The sequence below is a fragment of the Rhinoraja longicauda genome, chromosome 7 (genome assembly GCF_053455715.1).
Source record: "Rhinoraja longicauda isolate Sanriku21f chromosome 7, sRhiLon1.1, whole genome shotgun sequence".
Lineage (NCBI taxonomy): Eukaryota > Metazoa > Chordata > Chondrichthyes > Rajiformes > Arhynchobatidae > Rhinoraja > Rhinoraja longicauda.
The window spans coordinates 41,689,674-41,706,243 of NC_135959.1; the positions used below are offsets into that span (position 1 = coordinate 41,689,674).

General features: G+C 40.5%; 1 protein-coding gene across 3 annotated transcripts in view; it reads right to left on the reverse strand.

The window, feature by feature from the left end:
- The window catches only part of LOC144595191 (protein furry homolog), a 144,967-nt gene that overhangs the window by 63,010 nt on the left and 65,387 nt on the right, over positions 1 to 16,570 (reverse strand). For all 3 annotated transcript variants that reach the window (XM_078402361.1, XM_078402360.1, XM_078402362.1), the window contains exons 27-35: positions 15,636 to 15,796; positions 13,095 to 13,205; positions 10,513 to 10,667; positions 8,700 to 8,799; positions 5,644 to 5,815; positions 3,721 to 3,977; positions 2,985 to 3,131; positions 1,289 to 1,457; positions 382 to 472 (exon numbers count right to left, since the gene is read on the reverse strand). In XM_078402361.1, the coding sequence (XP_078258487.1) occupies positions 382 to 472; positions 1,289 to 1,457; positions 2,985 to 3,131; positions 3,721 to 3,977; positions 5,644 to 5,815; positions 8,700 to 8,799; positions 10,513 to 10,667; positions 13,095 to 13,205; positions 15,636 to 15,796 (1,363 nt within the window). The remainder of the gene's footprint in view (positions 1 to 381; positions 473 to 1,288; positions 1,458 to 2,984; positions 3,132 to 3,720; positions 3,978 to 5,643; positions 5,816 to 8,699; positions 8,800 to 10,512; positions 10,668 to 13,094; positions 13,206 to 15,635; positions 15,797 to 16,570) is intronic.

Here is a 16,570-nt window from a genome sequence, read left to right on the forward strand (position 1 = left end):
TCCTAGACTCTCCCACAACTGGAAACATCCTCTCCATATCCACTCTATCCAGGCTTTCATTATTCAGTAGGTTTCAATATGATTTCATCTGATCCTACTAAACTCCAGTGAGTACATGCCCAGAGTAATCAAATGCTTCTCATACATCAACCTAATCATCCTCAGGATCAGTCTCGTATACCTCATCTGGACCCTCTCCAACAGCCGCACATCCTTCCCAGATATGGGGCTCAAAATTGCTCACAATATGGGACACATTTTCCCAAACATGAAACCATCCAGATACTTATCAAATCTATCATTGGTTAAACGAATATTAACAAAGAAACACTGTACTCCAATTGTTCGCATGTAGGCTATAACTTAAGATATCCTACAAACCTCTCTTCGCTTTCTTTCATCATGCGCCCCTCATCTATTTCTGGGAAGTTTTCCTGTCCAGCGACGAGAGTGTTGGTGCTGGATGTGGTTCCTGCAACAGAAAATACATTTAATAATAATAATAACATGCAGCCTACTCAATAATAGCTTTAAGAATCTAGCAAGATCCCATTCATTGATATTAGGTTACAATGGATTAATTTCAGCAATTAAAATAACCCATCTTAAGCAAATATTCAAGACATTTAACTTGGCAAAGTGCCAGGCATAGGCATTGTGGGCCAAAGGGCCTGTTCCTGCGCAGTTCTTTGATATTCCACCAATATCCGATTCTAAACAGAAATCAACGGCTCCAAAGCTTTGCAGAAGTGGGTGAGTTTAGAGCAACAGTCACATGCAGCAAAGACGGGTAATACTTTAGGTCTCTGGAGCAGTGTTGAACATTGTGGTGCAGCGGTAGAGTTGCTGCCCTACAGCGCCAGAGACCCGGATTCAATCCTGAATATGGATGCTGAGTTTGTATTTACTCGCTGTAACTGCGTGGGTTTTCTCCGGGTGCTTCGGCTTCCCACATTCCAAAGATGTTCAGGTTTGTAGGTTAATTGGCTTCTGTTAAATTGTCCCTAGTGTGTCAGATAGAACTTGTGTATGGGTGATCACTGGTCAATGGGGATTTGGTGGCCGAATCCCTAAACTAAACTAAAATAAACATTATCCCTGAACTAAACTAAACTAAAATAAACATAAAACCATCTGAGTGAAGGCTAGAAGCATTATCCATCTTGCAAACACGATGGGATATGGATAATGCCTCACAACAGTAAAAAATACCTCATTGCCTTTTCTTGCCTTTCATTAAGAAATTGAAGTATCCCAAAATCTCTTTAAAAAGAGACCTGTAACTCACCTGATGCAGCTGTGGAAATCTTGTTGCTGGCAGCAAAACGATAAAAGGGTGGATTATCACAGTGCAAGACTACAGGGTTCACCGGGTCTGTCTGTTGCATCTCGAACAACAATTCATCCATTGTCTGAATAGTGTTGTTACGGCACAGGTATATTATTACTTTCTTAATCTGAAATATAAAAGATTCACATTTATTAAAGAAACAATCATTTTGGTGCCTCAAATTGAATACAGAAAATATAGTATAACAGATATAGTAAACGTCTGATTATATTTGAGAAGATACAAAGTACTGAGTAACTCAGCAGGTCAGGCCACATCTCTGGAGAACATGGATATGTGACATTTCGGGTTGGTCCTCTTCAGACTGAGGATCTGAAATATAATCAGACCTCTGATTATATTTTATAGATATGGTAGAAAAACATGGCCATTAACTCTAGGCTAAACTTGATAAGAGAACCAAAAGGTTATCAAAATGGTGGGTTTTAAGGATCATGGTAAAGTAGGAATCATAGATGGAGAAGTCTGAGGTAATTTCATGTACCCGGGTTTTGGTAGATGGAGTCACAAATGTCAATGACAGAGAAAGTATAGATTTGTGGTTAGATGGGTAGTGGCTGTATTGTGGGGAAGGTGGTGGAACGATACAAAAACGACAGACTAAGAGCAGAGTGTTTGAGTAGTTCAGTTATGAAGGGTCTCACAGGTGGGAAGGGATGACAAACAGAAATAAACTAATTCGTATAAGTATTCTTTCATATCCTGAGGCTGACTGAAAAAGCTGCTGTATGGATACTTTAATAATAGGAAAGGTAGAAAAAATATTGAGACCTTGATACTTAAATGTACTTAATATTAAAACTAAAATCAATGAACAAACAGCATAAAAGAGATAAATAAGAATTTAATATCCAAACCAAAATCAATGAACACACAGTATAACAAAGATAAATGGGAATGACCTAATAGTCATTATGAAGATATGATTGAAAGTTCTAAGCTCCGAACACAATATTCAGGGATAATTGGTTTTTACAAAGGAGGGGCAGGAAGAAGAAAGTGGTGGTGGTGGTTATTTTATCTGGCATCTAATCTAAGGCATCCAATAGGTTCCCAGTGGAGTCCTAGTTCCCTTTCTCACATCCCCTCTACTTCCAAAGCCAAACCCTCTCTGGGTTAAAGTTTTCACCAAAACTAAACACATTTTGTACAAGCTTTGACAAAAAAATAAACACAGCATTTCCTGCAAACTTCCATACCAACATAATAGGGTACCAATATAAGAACATTAAGTGAGAACTTATAAGTTTTCCAATGGCGACTAGGTAATTGCTCAGCCAATTCTACAAAAAGAGAATCTAATCTATTAACTATGATCGGTAAATGCTATTCATTGTCTTAAAATACATAAATGCTAAATATTTAATGATAAATTCAATAATCGAATGTGAGAATTAACAGTGTCTACAATTAGTCAAAGTGTTTTATTGTCATATGTCCAGAAACGTAACCATAACATTCTTATTTGCTCAACTGGGTTGTGAACTTAGTACTCAGTGGACACTATAATAAACAACAAAAAGTTCAATAATAATAAAAAATGTAGTCATGCTCAAAAGACTTCAGAAATGGCAGACAAATATACTGTTTGCTATTTTTCTTGAAGCATGTCTTGGTGTCTGCAGCTACTTACATAGAGTAGAAGAGATGTATCGCTGCTAACTCCACAAAGGCTGATCAGAAATTGCAGGGCAATCCTGAGATTATTGTTCCATTTTTCACTGTCCACTAGTGCATTCCAGGCATTTTCCATCTCTGATCCAGGAACCTCATCTCCATACTTAAAAATGAAAGAAAAAAGATAATTATAATTATGTTTAAGTCCCCAAATTAATTCATAATGAAATTATCAAATAACATTAAATAATTGGCCTCTGTAAATTGCCCCCAGTGTGTAGGGAGTGGATGTGATAGTTGGGTAACATGGAACGAGTGTGAACGGGTGATCAAAGATTGATGTGGACTCTAGGGCCGAAGGGTCTGTTTCTATGCTGCATCGCAAAACTAAACTAAACATTTACTTTTTTTTGTTGCAAGTTTTAGAAACTGATGTCCTTTATGTCAGCACAGTAAACTGTAAACTTACCTCTCACCCTACTCATAATTTCATAAGTTATAGGAACAGAATTAGGCCATTCGGCCCATCGTCTACTCCGCCATTCAATCATGTTTGGTCTATCTTCCCCTTTCAACCCCATTCTCCTGCCTTCTCCCCATAACCCCTGACACTTGTACTACTCTATCGAATAAAAGCTAAATGATAACATTCCAAATTTCATGATCAAAATCATTTAAAAGCTTCTGAAACTTCGCCATGTTATAATGCACAGATAATTCATGACATTTGTAGCAAGGAACATCAAAGCTACCTTGGCAGTCATATACATGAGGTTATTTAGCACCAGAGAAGTGGCTTGTGGAGAACCCCAGCCATTTCCTTTGAGTCCATACTCTTCAATCATTTGCTCTTCCTTGCAGTTGGCTTGTTCCTCAGGGGTTTGTGGATTTGATGTTATAGGAAGAAGTCCACTGTCCACAAGCTCAATGTTACGAAGCCACGGCAAAAGGTAGGTAAGCATTATTTGGCGACCATTGGAATGGGTGGTTGGAAACCTTTGGCTAATTTCTGATCAAAGAGATTTAAACAAACATTGTGATTGCTCTAAACATATACTTGAAGTAGCAGAAATCTCAACAGCATAAAATGGGTGATTTGAAGACACAAATCCCTGTTACTATGTTATATATCATAACATTTGTACAAGATAACTCATAGCTATTTCCAGGCTAATGTTTAAGAAATTCCAAGTACATTAAAAAGAAACATGAAATATAATTAACTTATGGTACTAAAAATGTTGAAAGAGAACAACTTTAAAATAAACTATTTGTTTGCAAGCTTGAAAGTTATAGTAACACCAAAATAGGAAACTATGTAGAAACTAATCATTCCTGGTGTGATATATCATTCATTTTAAAAGTACTTAAATGCATGATTTAACAACTTTTGGGAAAGATTTTCCAGTTGTTGCATTGGCCATGCATTGTAAATCATTAAAGATGACTAATAGAATTCCGATAGACAGACATGTGTTGGTAGGATCTGCAGATGCTGGTTTGAATCGAAGATAGACACAAAATGCTGGAGTAACTCAGCGGGACAGGCAGCAACTCTAGATGAAATGGGTGACGTTTTGGGTCGAGACAAACTTCTTCAGACAAATAATTACATCTTTGTTTGTGTAGGTTTATGGATTGGTGAATCCTGAAATTCATAAAGGTTTTATAAATTCTCCTTAGAATTTATCTGAAATGAAAATCGGGTTGTTACAGTAAATTCCACGACCCTGCCTTGTTCCGAAACAAATCTTATCCTAAATACTACCTGCATACCTTTGTACATGCGCGGGCTGCATGTGTTCAGCATTCTTGTAGCTTATTCAAAAGAGGAAGTCAAATAGGAATGGAAGTTGCTGAGGCATTATAAGATGCTGGTGATGCCACATTTGGAATATTGTGAGCAGTTTTGAGCCCCACATTTGAGGATGAATGTACTAGTATTGGAGAGCATCCAGAGGAGGTTTACAGGACTGATTCCAGGGAAGATTATGTTAATGTATGAAGAGGGTTTGATGGTTCTGGGCATTTACCTGCTGGAGTTTCTTAATTTCTTAAGCCAGAGGGTGGTGAATCTGCAGAATTCATTGCCACGGATAGCAGTGGAGGCCAAGTCATTGGGTATTTTTAAAGCGGAATTTGATAGGTTCTTGATTAGTAAACTTATGGGGAGAAGGCAGGAGAATAGGTGGGCGGAATTTGATAGGTTCTTGATTAGTAAAGTTATGGGCTAAATGCATGGATCAGAAGCTTACATAAGAATTGCATAGAGATTGAAAACAAAACACTCAGGTGCTTGAAATTTGAAACAAAAACAGAAAATGTGAGAAACAATTAGCAAGTCAGACAACATCCAGGGAGATGGAAACAGAGGCAACAATTCAGGGTAAACACTCTTCAACAAGAAAGATCATTAATCTGAAACACCAACCCTGCTTCCGTTCCCAAAGACACTGGCCAAGCTTCAAAGCATCCTAAGCATTCTCTGCTCTTATACCATAACTGGCTAGTTTGTGTACAAAATAGCCTTTGGAATGCCAGCAGAGTTTTGCATTCCAAGTGATAAACTACACTTTACCTGATGGGTTATTTCTTCACCAAAATAATATTTCACAAAACAAAAATATCTGCTAAAAGAATCAATGTTACCAAGCATTTAACACGTTAAGAAATACCTGAAAACATAGGAAGTGTGAGCTCGGGATACATCCTTGCTAATTCATTTGATAGTTGGGACAATGACACAGAATACAGGTGAGGTAATGGTGCATGTGTTCCAAACAGAATACTATCCGGTTTCTGCTCAGCTGCTTTTTTAGAATACAGGAATAATTTTGCTTCCAGAATCTGAAAAGAAGAACATATTGAAAAATTAATTAGAATTGTGAACTTCAACTGTCAAACAATGTAGATAAATGTGAGGTCATCCACTTTGGCGGCAAAAACAAGGAGGCAGATTATTATCTCAATGGTGTCAGGTTAGGTAAGGGGGAAGTGCAGCGAGATCTGGGTGTCCTTGTACACCAGTCACTGAAAGTTGGCATGCAGGTACAGCAGGCAGTGAAGAAAGCTAATGGCATGTTGGTCTTCATAACGAGAGGATTTCAGTATAGGAGTAAAGAGGTCCTTCTGCAGTTGTATAGGGCCCTGGTAAGACCATGTCTGGAGTATTGTGTACAGTTTTGGTCTCCTAATTTGAGGAAGGACATCCTTGTAATTGAGGCAGTGCAGTGTAGGTTCACGAGATTGATCCCTGGGATGGCGGGACTGTCATATGAGGAAAGATTGAAAATACTAGGTTTGTATTCACCGGAGTTTAGAAGGATGAGAGGGGATCTTATAGAAACATATAAAATTATAAAAGGACTGGACAAGCTAGATGCAGGAAAAATGTTCCCAATGTTGGGGGAGTCCAGAACCAGGGGCCACAGTCTAAGAATAAAGGGGAGGCCATTTAAAACTGAGGTGAGAAGGAACTTTTTCACCCAGAGAGTTGTGAATTTGTGGAATTCTCTGCCACAGAGGGCAGTGGTGGCCAAATCACTGGATGAATTTAAGAGAGTTAGATAGAGCTCTGGGGGCTAGTGGAATCAAGGGATATGAGGAGAAGTTGGGCACAGGTTACTGATTGTGGATGATCAGCCATGATCACAATGAATGGCAGTGCTGGCTCAAAGGGGCGAATGGCCTCCTCCTGCACCTATTTTCTATGTTTCTATGTTTAACAAGGAATAAATAACATTATTTGTACTGATTTCAAGGCATATTAAACATGTTTCTGCTACTTTTCTACCAAAATTTATGGATTTGTGACATTACGATCAAATTCATGACTTTTCAGATATTTCAAACACAGCAGGGCACTGAAGAACTGCAAACTTTCTTTCAGAAAGACATGAATTGGTGTCAAAATTTCTGTCAGATTATAGTTTTGATTTGACCTTGTAAATTGTTTGATGGGATCCTTGAGGAACTGAAGACACAGAGTGCTGGAATAACTCAGCGGTCAGGCAGCATCTCTGGAGCACATAAGCAGGTGCCATTTCAGGCTGGGACCCTTCTTCAAATTGATTGTGTGGGGGCAGGGGGAAAGAAAGGTGGAAGAGAGGAGGGGCAGGTCAAAGACTGGCAGGTAATAGGATGATACAGGTGAGGAGGGGTTTTGATAGGCAGATGATTGGACAAAGGCTGGAGATGAAAAGATTGAATGAGCGAGACAAAAGGATTGAAGATCGAAGGATTGAAGGATTGCAAGTTGTGAAGATAGAGGAAGGAATGTAGGTAGAAGATGAGGGGAGAAATTTAATGGCCAACACAACGTATCATTGAAAAGATGCCATTAATCCAAATATTTGAAGCCCTTCAGCCTCCATGGTAAAAGTACTCAAACTGATATTTGGTAAGGGGTTCCATGATTTCACCCAGTGACGAAAGGGCAAGATATTTTTTTGTAATTAAGATGTGTAACATGGAAGGGAACTAATAGACCGTTTGTCCTTCCTTGCTGTTCTAGAAATCAGAAATTGCAGGATTAGAAATGCTGTCATGAATTGTTTCATTACCTTGAGATTTGTGAATGGAATTGATCACTGCAATGAATTGAAAATATCCCCACTTCTCACCTTATTATATGAGGGAAGTCACTGATTACTAAGCTTAGGACACAGTCCCGATAAATTACTCATATTATCTGTAGAAAGGAACTGCAGATGCCGATATATACCAAAGATAGATATAAAGTCTGGAGACAAAAAATGTACTATTTTCATTTGTAGAAACAAGAACTGCAGATGCTGGTTAACAAAAAGTGACACAAAGTGCTGGAGCAATTCAGCAGATCTGGCAGCCTCTCTGGAGAACATGGATAGGCAATGTTTTGGGTTGGGACCTTTCTTGAAACCTTTTGAAGAAAAGTCCCAAACCGAAGCTCTACTTGTGTTTGGTATAACTCCGACATGTGAAGAGTTTTCTGCTTGATTCTCATTAACTTTGATCGTCACATATTGCCATAAGCTCTCATGATGTTAAAGTCTCTTTTGTTCATGTTTCAACTGAGGCTTTAATAAGGTCAGGGGTGTATTTTCCTGATAGATTCCAAACTGGGCTGTAGTGAGCGGTGCAATCCAATTACCATGTCGACACCTCTGTCAGTTTGTGGATAATTGATGCCGTTTTTTGAAGCCACTGAATGTGGGCAGTGGTGACTAGACCAGCGTTTAATGTCCATCCTAAATTTCTCCTAAATGGCTTGCTAGGCTATTGCAGGAAGAAACTGAGAGCCAATCACATTGATGGGTCTGGTTAAGGATAAGCCAGGCCATTTTCTTCCCTTGCCAAATTTCTTCCCTTGAAGGATATCACATGGGTCAGTAATAGGCGTCCTCCTTTATTCTGAGCACAATTTTCCACCATGTCAGGTAGATAACTGTGCTGAAGTTAAAAAGATAAGACACAAAATGCTGGAGGAACTCAGCGGGTCAGGCAGCATCTCTGGAGAAAATGGATAGATGATGTTTCAGGTCGGGACCCTACTCCAGGAGTTACATTGGACCATCTTAGCAGGGTATGGAGGGATGTGAAAAGGATCTTCGTAAACAATTTTGACAAAGAGAATGATGGATCAATTGTGTACAAAAAACCCACGATGAAACATTGTGGTCTCTGAATGAGTACTGAATATCTTGCTTCAGTAAAACAATTTGAAGCTGTACTACATTTCACACTTTTGTACCTGCAGGAGCTGCATTGAGATTTCATAGATATCTCGGTCTGTATCAGAAGCCTTAAAAAGCACGAGGTTCAGCAGGGTTACTATATCACACGGATAGTTCCTGGGAAGGGAAATGAAAACAATTCACAACCAACTCTACAAATGTTTGATGAGGGTTACACAGAATCTTAACCATACCAACTTAATACATAAAAACATTTCTTTTTGTACCAAGCAACTCTGAGAATTGTCAATTATAACCTGGATTGTTGGAGGTTGAGCGGAAACTTGATAGAAGTATAGAAAATTATGAGAGGCATAGATAGGATAGACAATCAGAACCTTTATCCCAGGACAGACATGGCCAACACTAGAGGGCATAGTTACAAGGTGAAAGGGGGAAAGTTTCATGGAGATGTGTTGGGAAAGTTCTTTTACACAGGGAGTAGTGGGGGCCTGGAACGCATTGCCCAGGATGCTGGTGGTGGAGGCAAATATGATATGGCATTTTAAGAGTCTTTTAAACAGGCACACAGAAGTGCAGGAAATAGAGGGATATGGATCATGTTCAGGCAGATGAGATCGGTTTGACTTGCATCGTGTTCGGCACATTGTGGGGTGAAGGGCACGTTTCTGTGCTGTGCTGTCCTGTTCTATAATCATGCTGAACCTTGGATTGGGCAATAACAATTATAAGATCTAAGACTAGAACATATTGTGATCATTGCCTTCCCAACCCACTGGAAATTTCTAAAACATATTCTTAATAATACCTTACTTAATAATCACATTAATTAATTATTAAGAATGGTGGCCACTGGGAATAACTTTGAGGGTTGAATATATATCATGCACCAGTTAAACATCATATTTGGTTCTATTAAACTCACTGGGAATAAAAATCAAAATAGAGGTTTCAATGGAGCAGTCAGCAAGAGCTGTAAGTGCATGGACTTGAGTGTATAAAATTATGAGAAAAATAGATTGACTAAATGCCCAGAGTGGGGGAATCAAAAACCAGCGGACAAAGGTAAAGGTGAGGGGGAAAGATTTAATAGGAACCTGATGGGTAGCTTTTTTACACAAAGTTACACAGAGCTGCCGGAGAAGGTAGTTGAGGCAGCATATCATAACATTTAAGAGACAATTGGACAGGTACATGGATAGGGCAGGATTACAGGGGTATGGGCCAAGCGTGGGCAGGTGGGACTAGTGTGGATGGGGCATGTTGATGGGCATGGGCAAGTTGGGCCGGATGGCCTGTTTCCACGCTGAATAACTCTATGACTCTAATAACCCCACAAGGCCAACTGCAGCGCTGCGACACGTAGTAATATTCAAGCGCAAGCACTACAGTCACTCCTATCTTCTGAATTTGAATCTTTGGAAGGAGCAATCAAAAGGGCAATGAAGCAGTTTTTAACGATAATAAGATGGGGTAGTTGGGTTCTTGATAATCAAGAAGGTAAAAGATGACTGGGGAAAAGCAGGAATGTGGAACTGAGCTTATAATCAGATCAGCCACAGCCTTATTTAATAGCAGAGCAGGTTTGAGTGCCAAGTGGCCTAATCCTATCCCTAATTCATATGTTTGTAAGTCTTCTTGAAGTGACTTGAAGTCTACTTGTAAGTGACTATTATACTCTACTTGTCAACTTGACAGATGAAAATCTATCTGCAGAATATAACTCAGCATGTGAGAATATTTAAGAGTTATACAAATAGCAGTAAAGATTAAAAAAATAAGAAGCTGTAGTGAGGAATCGCAAACATCAGATCTAACAGTATGATGCAATACATGTGCTGGATAAAGGCTGGGAATTACAGTGATTACCTGCTTCCACACACAGTAGCAATTGCTTTGAAACACCCTGAAGCCAGCTGGTGAGATCCAGTATAACATCGGTCCACTGCCCAATTGAAAAGATTTACTTGGTCCGGATTTAATTCCAGCAATAATATCACAACCTCACATCCAAGCTGGTGTACCTATGAAATAAAACATAATTTTTTATAGAAATACACACTTTTTATAAACAGCTCCTCATTATCTGCAGGTTCCATTATTATCCTATAAATGCTAAAGCAGTTACATCAAATTCCTTGGTTCATCATTTTCAACAGTGAAACTTCAAGATTTTAGTTTAGTTTAATTTGTGCCGTGGTAGTGACAAGCTTTTGGTGCGTGCTAACCAGTCAGTGGAAAGTCAGCGGACAATCGAGCCATTACAAAATATTATAGAAACATAGAAAATAGGTGCAGGAGGAAGCCATTCGGCCCTTCGAGCCAGCACCGCCAGTCATAGTGATCATGGTTGATCATCCACAATCAGTTACCCGTGCCTGCCTTCTCCCCATACCCCTTAATTCCGCTAACACCAAGAGCTGTATCGAACTCTCTTCTAAATTCATCCAGTGAATTGGCCTCCACTGCCTTCTGTGGCAGAGAATTCCACAAATTCACAACTCTCTAAGTAAAAAAGTTTTTTCTCATCTCAGTTTTAAATGGCCTCCCCTTTATCCTTAGACTGTGGCCCCTAGTTCTGAACTCCCCCAACATTGGGATTTTTTTTCCTGCATCAAGCCTGTCCAGTCCTTTTATAATTTCATATGTTTCTATAAGATCCCCCTTCTAAATTCCAGTGAATACAAGCCCAGTCTTTCCAATCTTTTCTCATATGACACTCCCGCCATCCCGGGGATTAAGCTCGTGAACCTGTGCTGCACTGCCTCAATAGCAAGGATGGCCCTCCTCAAATTAGGAGACCAAAACTGCACACAATACTCCAGGTATGGTCTGTACAACTGCAGAAGGACCTCTTTACTCCTATACTCAATCCTCTCGTTATGAAGGCCAACATGCCATTAGCTTTCTTCACTTCCTGCTGTACCTACATACTTACTTTCAGTGACTGGTGTACAAGGACACCCAGGTCTCGTTGCACTTCCCTTTTTCCTAATCTGACACCATTGAGATAATAATCTGCCTCCTTGTTCTTGCCGCCAAAGTGGATAACCTCACATTTATCTACATTATACTGCATCTGCCATGCATTTGCCCACTCACTCAACCTGTCCAAGTCACCCTGCAATCTCCTAGCATCCTCTTCGCAGTTCACACTGCCACCCAGCGTTGTGTCATCTGCAAATTTGCTCGTGTTACTTTTAATTCCATCATCCAAATCATTAATATATACTGTAAATAGTTGCGGCCCCAGCACCGAGCCTTGCGGCACTCCACTCGCCGCTGCCTGCCATTCTGACAGGGACACATTTATTCCTACTCTTTGTTTCCTGTCTGCCAACCAATTCTCTATCCATGTCAATACCCTACCCCCAATACCATGTGCTCTCATTTTGCCCACTAATCTCCTGTGTGGGACCTTATCAAATGAATTACTAAATCCTGTACTTTGGAAATTCTTAGAACATAGAACACATGAACAGTGCAGCACAGCCAAACATGATGTAAAGTTAAACTGATCTCGTCTGCCTATACATGATCCATATCCCTCTATACCTTGCACTTACATGTGCCTATCTAAAAGCTTCTTAAATGCCATTATCATATCTGCCTCCATCACCACCTCTGGTAGTGCCTTCCAGGCCCCCACCACTCTGTGTAGAAAACCTGTCCCACACATCTCCATTAAACTTTCCACCTCACCTTATAGCTATGCCCTCCAGCGTTAGACATTTCCACCCTGGAAAAAAGGTTCTGACAGTATCTAAATGTACTTATCTACCAAGTCTCTACTCAACCTCTGACGTTCAAAAGAAAATAATCACCCTCTCCTTGTAGCTGAAACCCTATAATCCAAGCAGCATTCTGGTAAACCTACTCTGCGTCATTTTCAAAGCCTCCTTATCCTTCCTGTAATGGGGCGACCAAAACTGCACACAATACTCCAAACGTGGCCCAACCAAACTTATATAGAGGTGCATTTCAAAGGATATTTCCAGACTTATCTGTACTAATAAAGAAATATATAAAATTATGAGAGCCATAGGTCGGGTTGGAAAAATCAAATACAAGAGGAGAAAGCTTTAAGGTGAGAGAGGCAAAGCTTAAAGGACGTGTGCAGGGCAGGTTTTTTTACACAGAGGGTAGTGGGTGCGTGGAATACCCTGCCACCGATGGTGGTTGAAGCGAATATGTCAGTGATGTTTAAAAGACTTTTGAATAAGCACATGGGAATGGGAATGGAGGGATATGAGATACGAGTTATGTGCAGGTGGATAAATGATGGTCTTGGCATCATGTTCAGCACAGACATTGTGGGCTGAGGGCCTGTTCCTGTGACGTACTGTTCTATGTCTCTGATAAATTATACCCCAATTCCAGCAACCAAACCTTGCTGTTTACCAACCCCTCTCTGATCCTTACTTGATCCGCAGTGTTCATAATTTTCTTACCCGTAGATCATGGCATGCCAAAATATTATCCAACCATTTATAAAGGTAACCATCTGGAGAGAGACCTACATTATCGAACACAGGGCCACAGCACAGCACAGCTGACATTGCCTAAAAGTAGGGGGAAAAAAACAGAATGATCATCTTAATCTGTGACAAATCCAACAAAATATAGCTACTACAGTTTAGATTTTTATTCAGATAGGAGGCAAATGCGATAGTGGCATTTAAGAGACTTTTGGATCGGCGGGGGATGGAGTGATATGGATTAAGTGTCGGCGGATAAGATTTGGTCTTGATGTTATGTTTGGCACAGACATTGTAGTCTGAAGGGACTGGTTGGTCCTGTGCTCTACTGTTCCATATTCTCTCAATAGAGTTTAGTTTAGTTTAGAGATACAGCATGGAAACAGGCTCTTCGGCTCACCGTTATTTCAGTCACATGATTGTGTAATTTCAGCAGAAATTGACAGAATCCAAGGGGAACTGGTGTACTTAATTAGATTTCACATGGAAGGCCTAAGGAAACATCTATTGGAGAATTTATAGTTCATATATCACTGGAATGTAGAACATATATTGGAGAATTTATAGTTTATCATCACTGGAATGCTACAGGAACATAAGGGACAACTTTTCCACACAGAGGGTGGTAGGTATGTGGAACGAGCTGCCAAAGGAGATAGTTGAGGCAGATACTATAACAACATTTAAAAGACATTTGGTCAGGTGCATGGATAGGAAAGGTTTAGAGGAATATGGACCAAACATGGGCAGCTGGGACTGGTTTATAGGAAGGAACTGCAGATGCTGGTTTATATAAAGTGGTAGACATAAAGTGCTAGAGTAAATCAGCGTCAGACAGCATCTCTGGGTAAAGGAATAGGTGACGTTTGGGTTGGAACCTTTCAGACTGAAAGTGTGGGGGGGGGGGGGGGGGAATCATGGCCGGCAACATGACCAAGGAAGGGTGGAGCCAACACTAGATGGGACTAGCGTTGTGGCCACAGCGTTGGCATGGGCTGTTTGACTCCAACAGGTTAAGGAGTTAAATTACGAGCATCTTGGGCTCTTGCCTTGGCACATTGCAATAGCCCAAGGGTTTGAGCAAAGGTCCAAGTATCCCAAGAATGTTTGTACATAGGCCAATTGGGGCACTTCAACAATCTTTCTCCAGTAATGAATCAAATAGCCTGTGTACCTTCTGCTTGGATTTGAGCAAAACGTCCAGGGGAATTAATCCTAATAGAAAATAGCATATGCAGCATCTGCTCAGACAGCATGTGAATTCTGTATGCAGTTATCACTACTCACAGGCAATCTCAGGCTGCACCCATCAGCAGATGGTGCAAGTTCATTATCAACCTGCACTATCTAAGAATAAAAGACACAAAGCGCTGGAGTAACTTGGCAGGTCAGGGAGCATCTCTGCAGAACGTGGACAGGTGACAATTTGGGTCGGGACCCTTCTTTAGTCTCTGGGCTTGGGCTTCTTCAGCCTCCAATGTACAGGATCCTACATTTTGATGTGCATGCACTGTCCACCCCATTTGGGAAAGCAGTTAGGTCCCGACCCAAAACATCAACCATCCTTTTCCTCCAGAGATGCTGCCAGACTCTCTGAGTTATTCCAGCACTTTGTGTCGAACCCATTTGGGATACAGCTTGTCACTGATCCAGCTGACCTGGACAAAAGTAACAGTACAATTCTTCCCTTCCTGCATAAAATACCAATTAATTGCTCATCCCTACCATGTTGCTTTGGTCTTTAAATAGGTCTTTGCCACGACAAGTACAATCTTGCTCCCTGATTATCTGATCACCATCCATCCCCTGACTGCGATATCCTGCTCCCTTTCCCCTCACCCAAGTGCTGCCTTGCTGCCCAACTCACCTCTCCACCTGAAATATTGCCACCCTCACAAACACCCTCCACCTCGCCACCACATATACTGCCCTGTTCTGAACCTCCTTTTCCCTGTTCATTCTTGGTAAAAGTGGATCAGGCAACACGTTTGTGCCTCTGAATCATTGTTTTAGCCCTTCCATGTTGTTCAATAGTGACACATAATGAAGAACAAAGAGGGACCGGCAGATGGGCCGAGAGAACAAAGAGGGACCCGGTGGAAGGGCGGCTGAGAACGGAGAGGGATCTTGCCAGGGGCCGTCGAGAACAAAGAGGGACCCGACAGGGGGGTGCCAAGAATGAAGGGGGACCAGGCGGGCTGGGGGCTCAGAGAACAAAGGAGACCCAGTGCGAAGCTGCCGAGAACAGGCTGCCTGTGGCCACATGTGGCGGCAGGCCTGGTTCACCCTCTGCGAGAAGCTAAGACTTAAGTATTACGTAAGAACTTTTAAAACCTTGTCAGTGCCAGAAATGTGGCGACTCTTTACGTACTGCCTAGGTGAAGTCTGCTGTAAGACTTTACTGAATTGTATGTAAAAAGAAAGAATTTTACATGTGACAATAAAGTATCATTGAATCATTGAGAACTTGAGGGGAACTTAAATAAGACCAAGACCAATCAAGGGTAAACATACCTTTAATGCACAATACTGGTATCTTGTGATTTGGTGGTTTCGGTCACTGTACCGATCCAGAGGAGTAAACATAACACTAAATGGCCCTGCCCACTGGCTGAACAAGATGAAGAGATGGTGGCGCAAACTCTGTTGTGGAAATAGGAATCTGCGGTGATGTACTACAGAGGGAAAATAAGATGTAACCTTTACTGAGATGAAAAGCCATATGAAAGAATAGTAGGTATGGCTTTACCATGAGTTATATGCTTTAGATAATAAACAAATTATTTCAATTGCAGCATTCCTGCGTTAGAATATAATGCTTTTGAGGTTAACCTTGTTTAATGATATTGCAATACCCCTTGCACTGCAATTTTATACAGCAATTTTTTTTTTTTTTGGCGACACGAAGACCGAGGCGAATTTTTTTAACATTACAAATGATGATTTGAATTTGGGTTATAATCTATTAATATATTTTGAATAATCATTATTATTAAACTGCAAAAGGAATATTAATAATCAAGATAGAGATACAAGGAACTACAGGCGCTGGTTTACAAAAGAAGATACAAAGTGCTGGAGTAACTCAGCGGGTCAGACAGCATCTCTGGAGAACATGAATAGGTGACATTTTGGGTTGGGACATTAGGTCGGAAGTCTGAAGAACCGTCGCGACCCGAAATATCATCTATCCATGTTCTCCAGAGATGCTGCCTGATGGTGTCTGCCTGATCTGCTGAGTTACTCTAGCACTTTGTGTCTTTTCTTACCTATAATCAATGTATGGAAAAGATTTAAATAAGTAAGTTATGTTATTAAAATACATCAATACCAAGAGAACTGCCATTGTAAACTGAAAATGCTCACGTGAACATTTTAAATATAATTCCATTTACAGGTTATGTTTTCCTTAATTCTCTATTCCTTAATTCTTTGTCCAATTTGTGCTC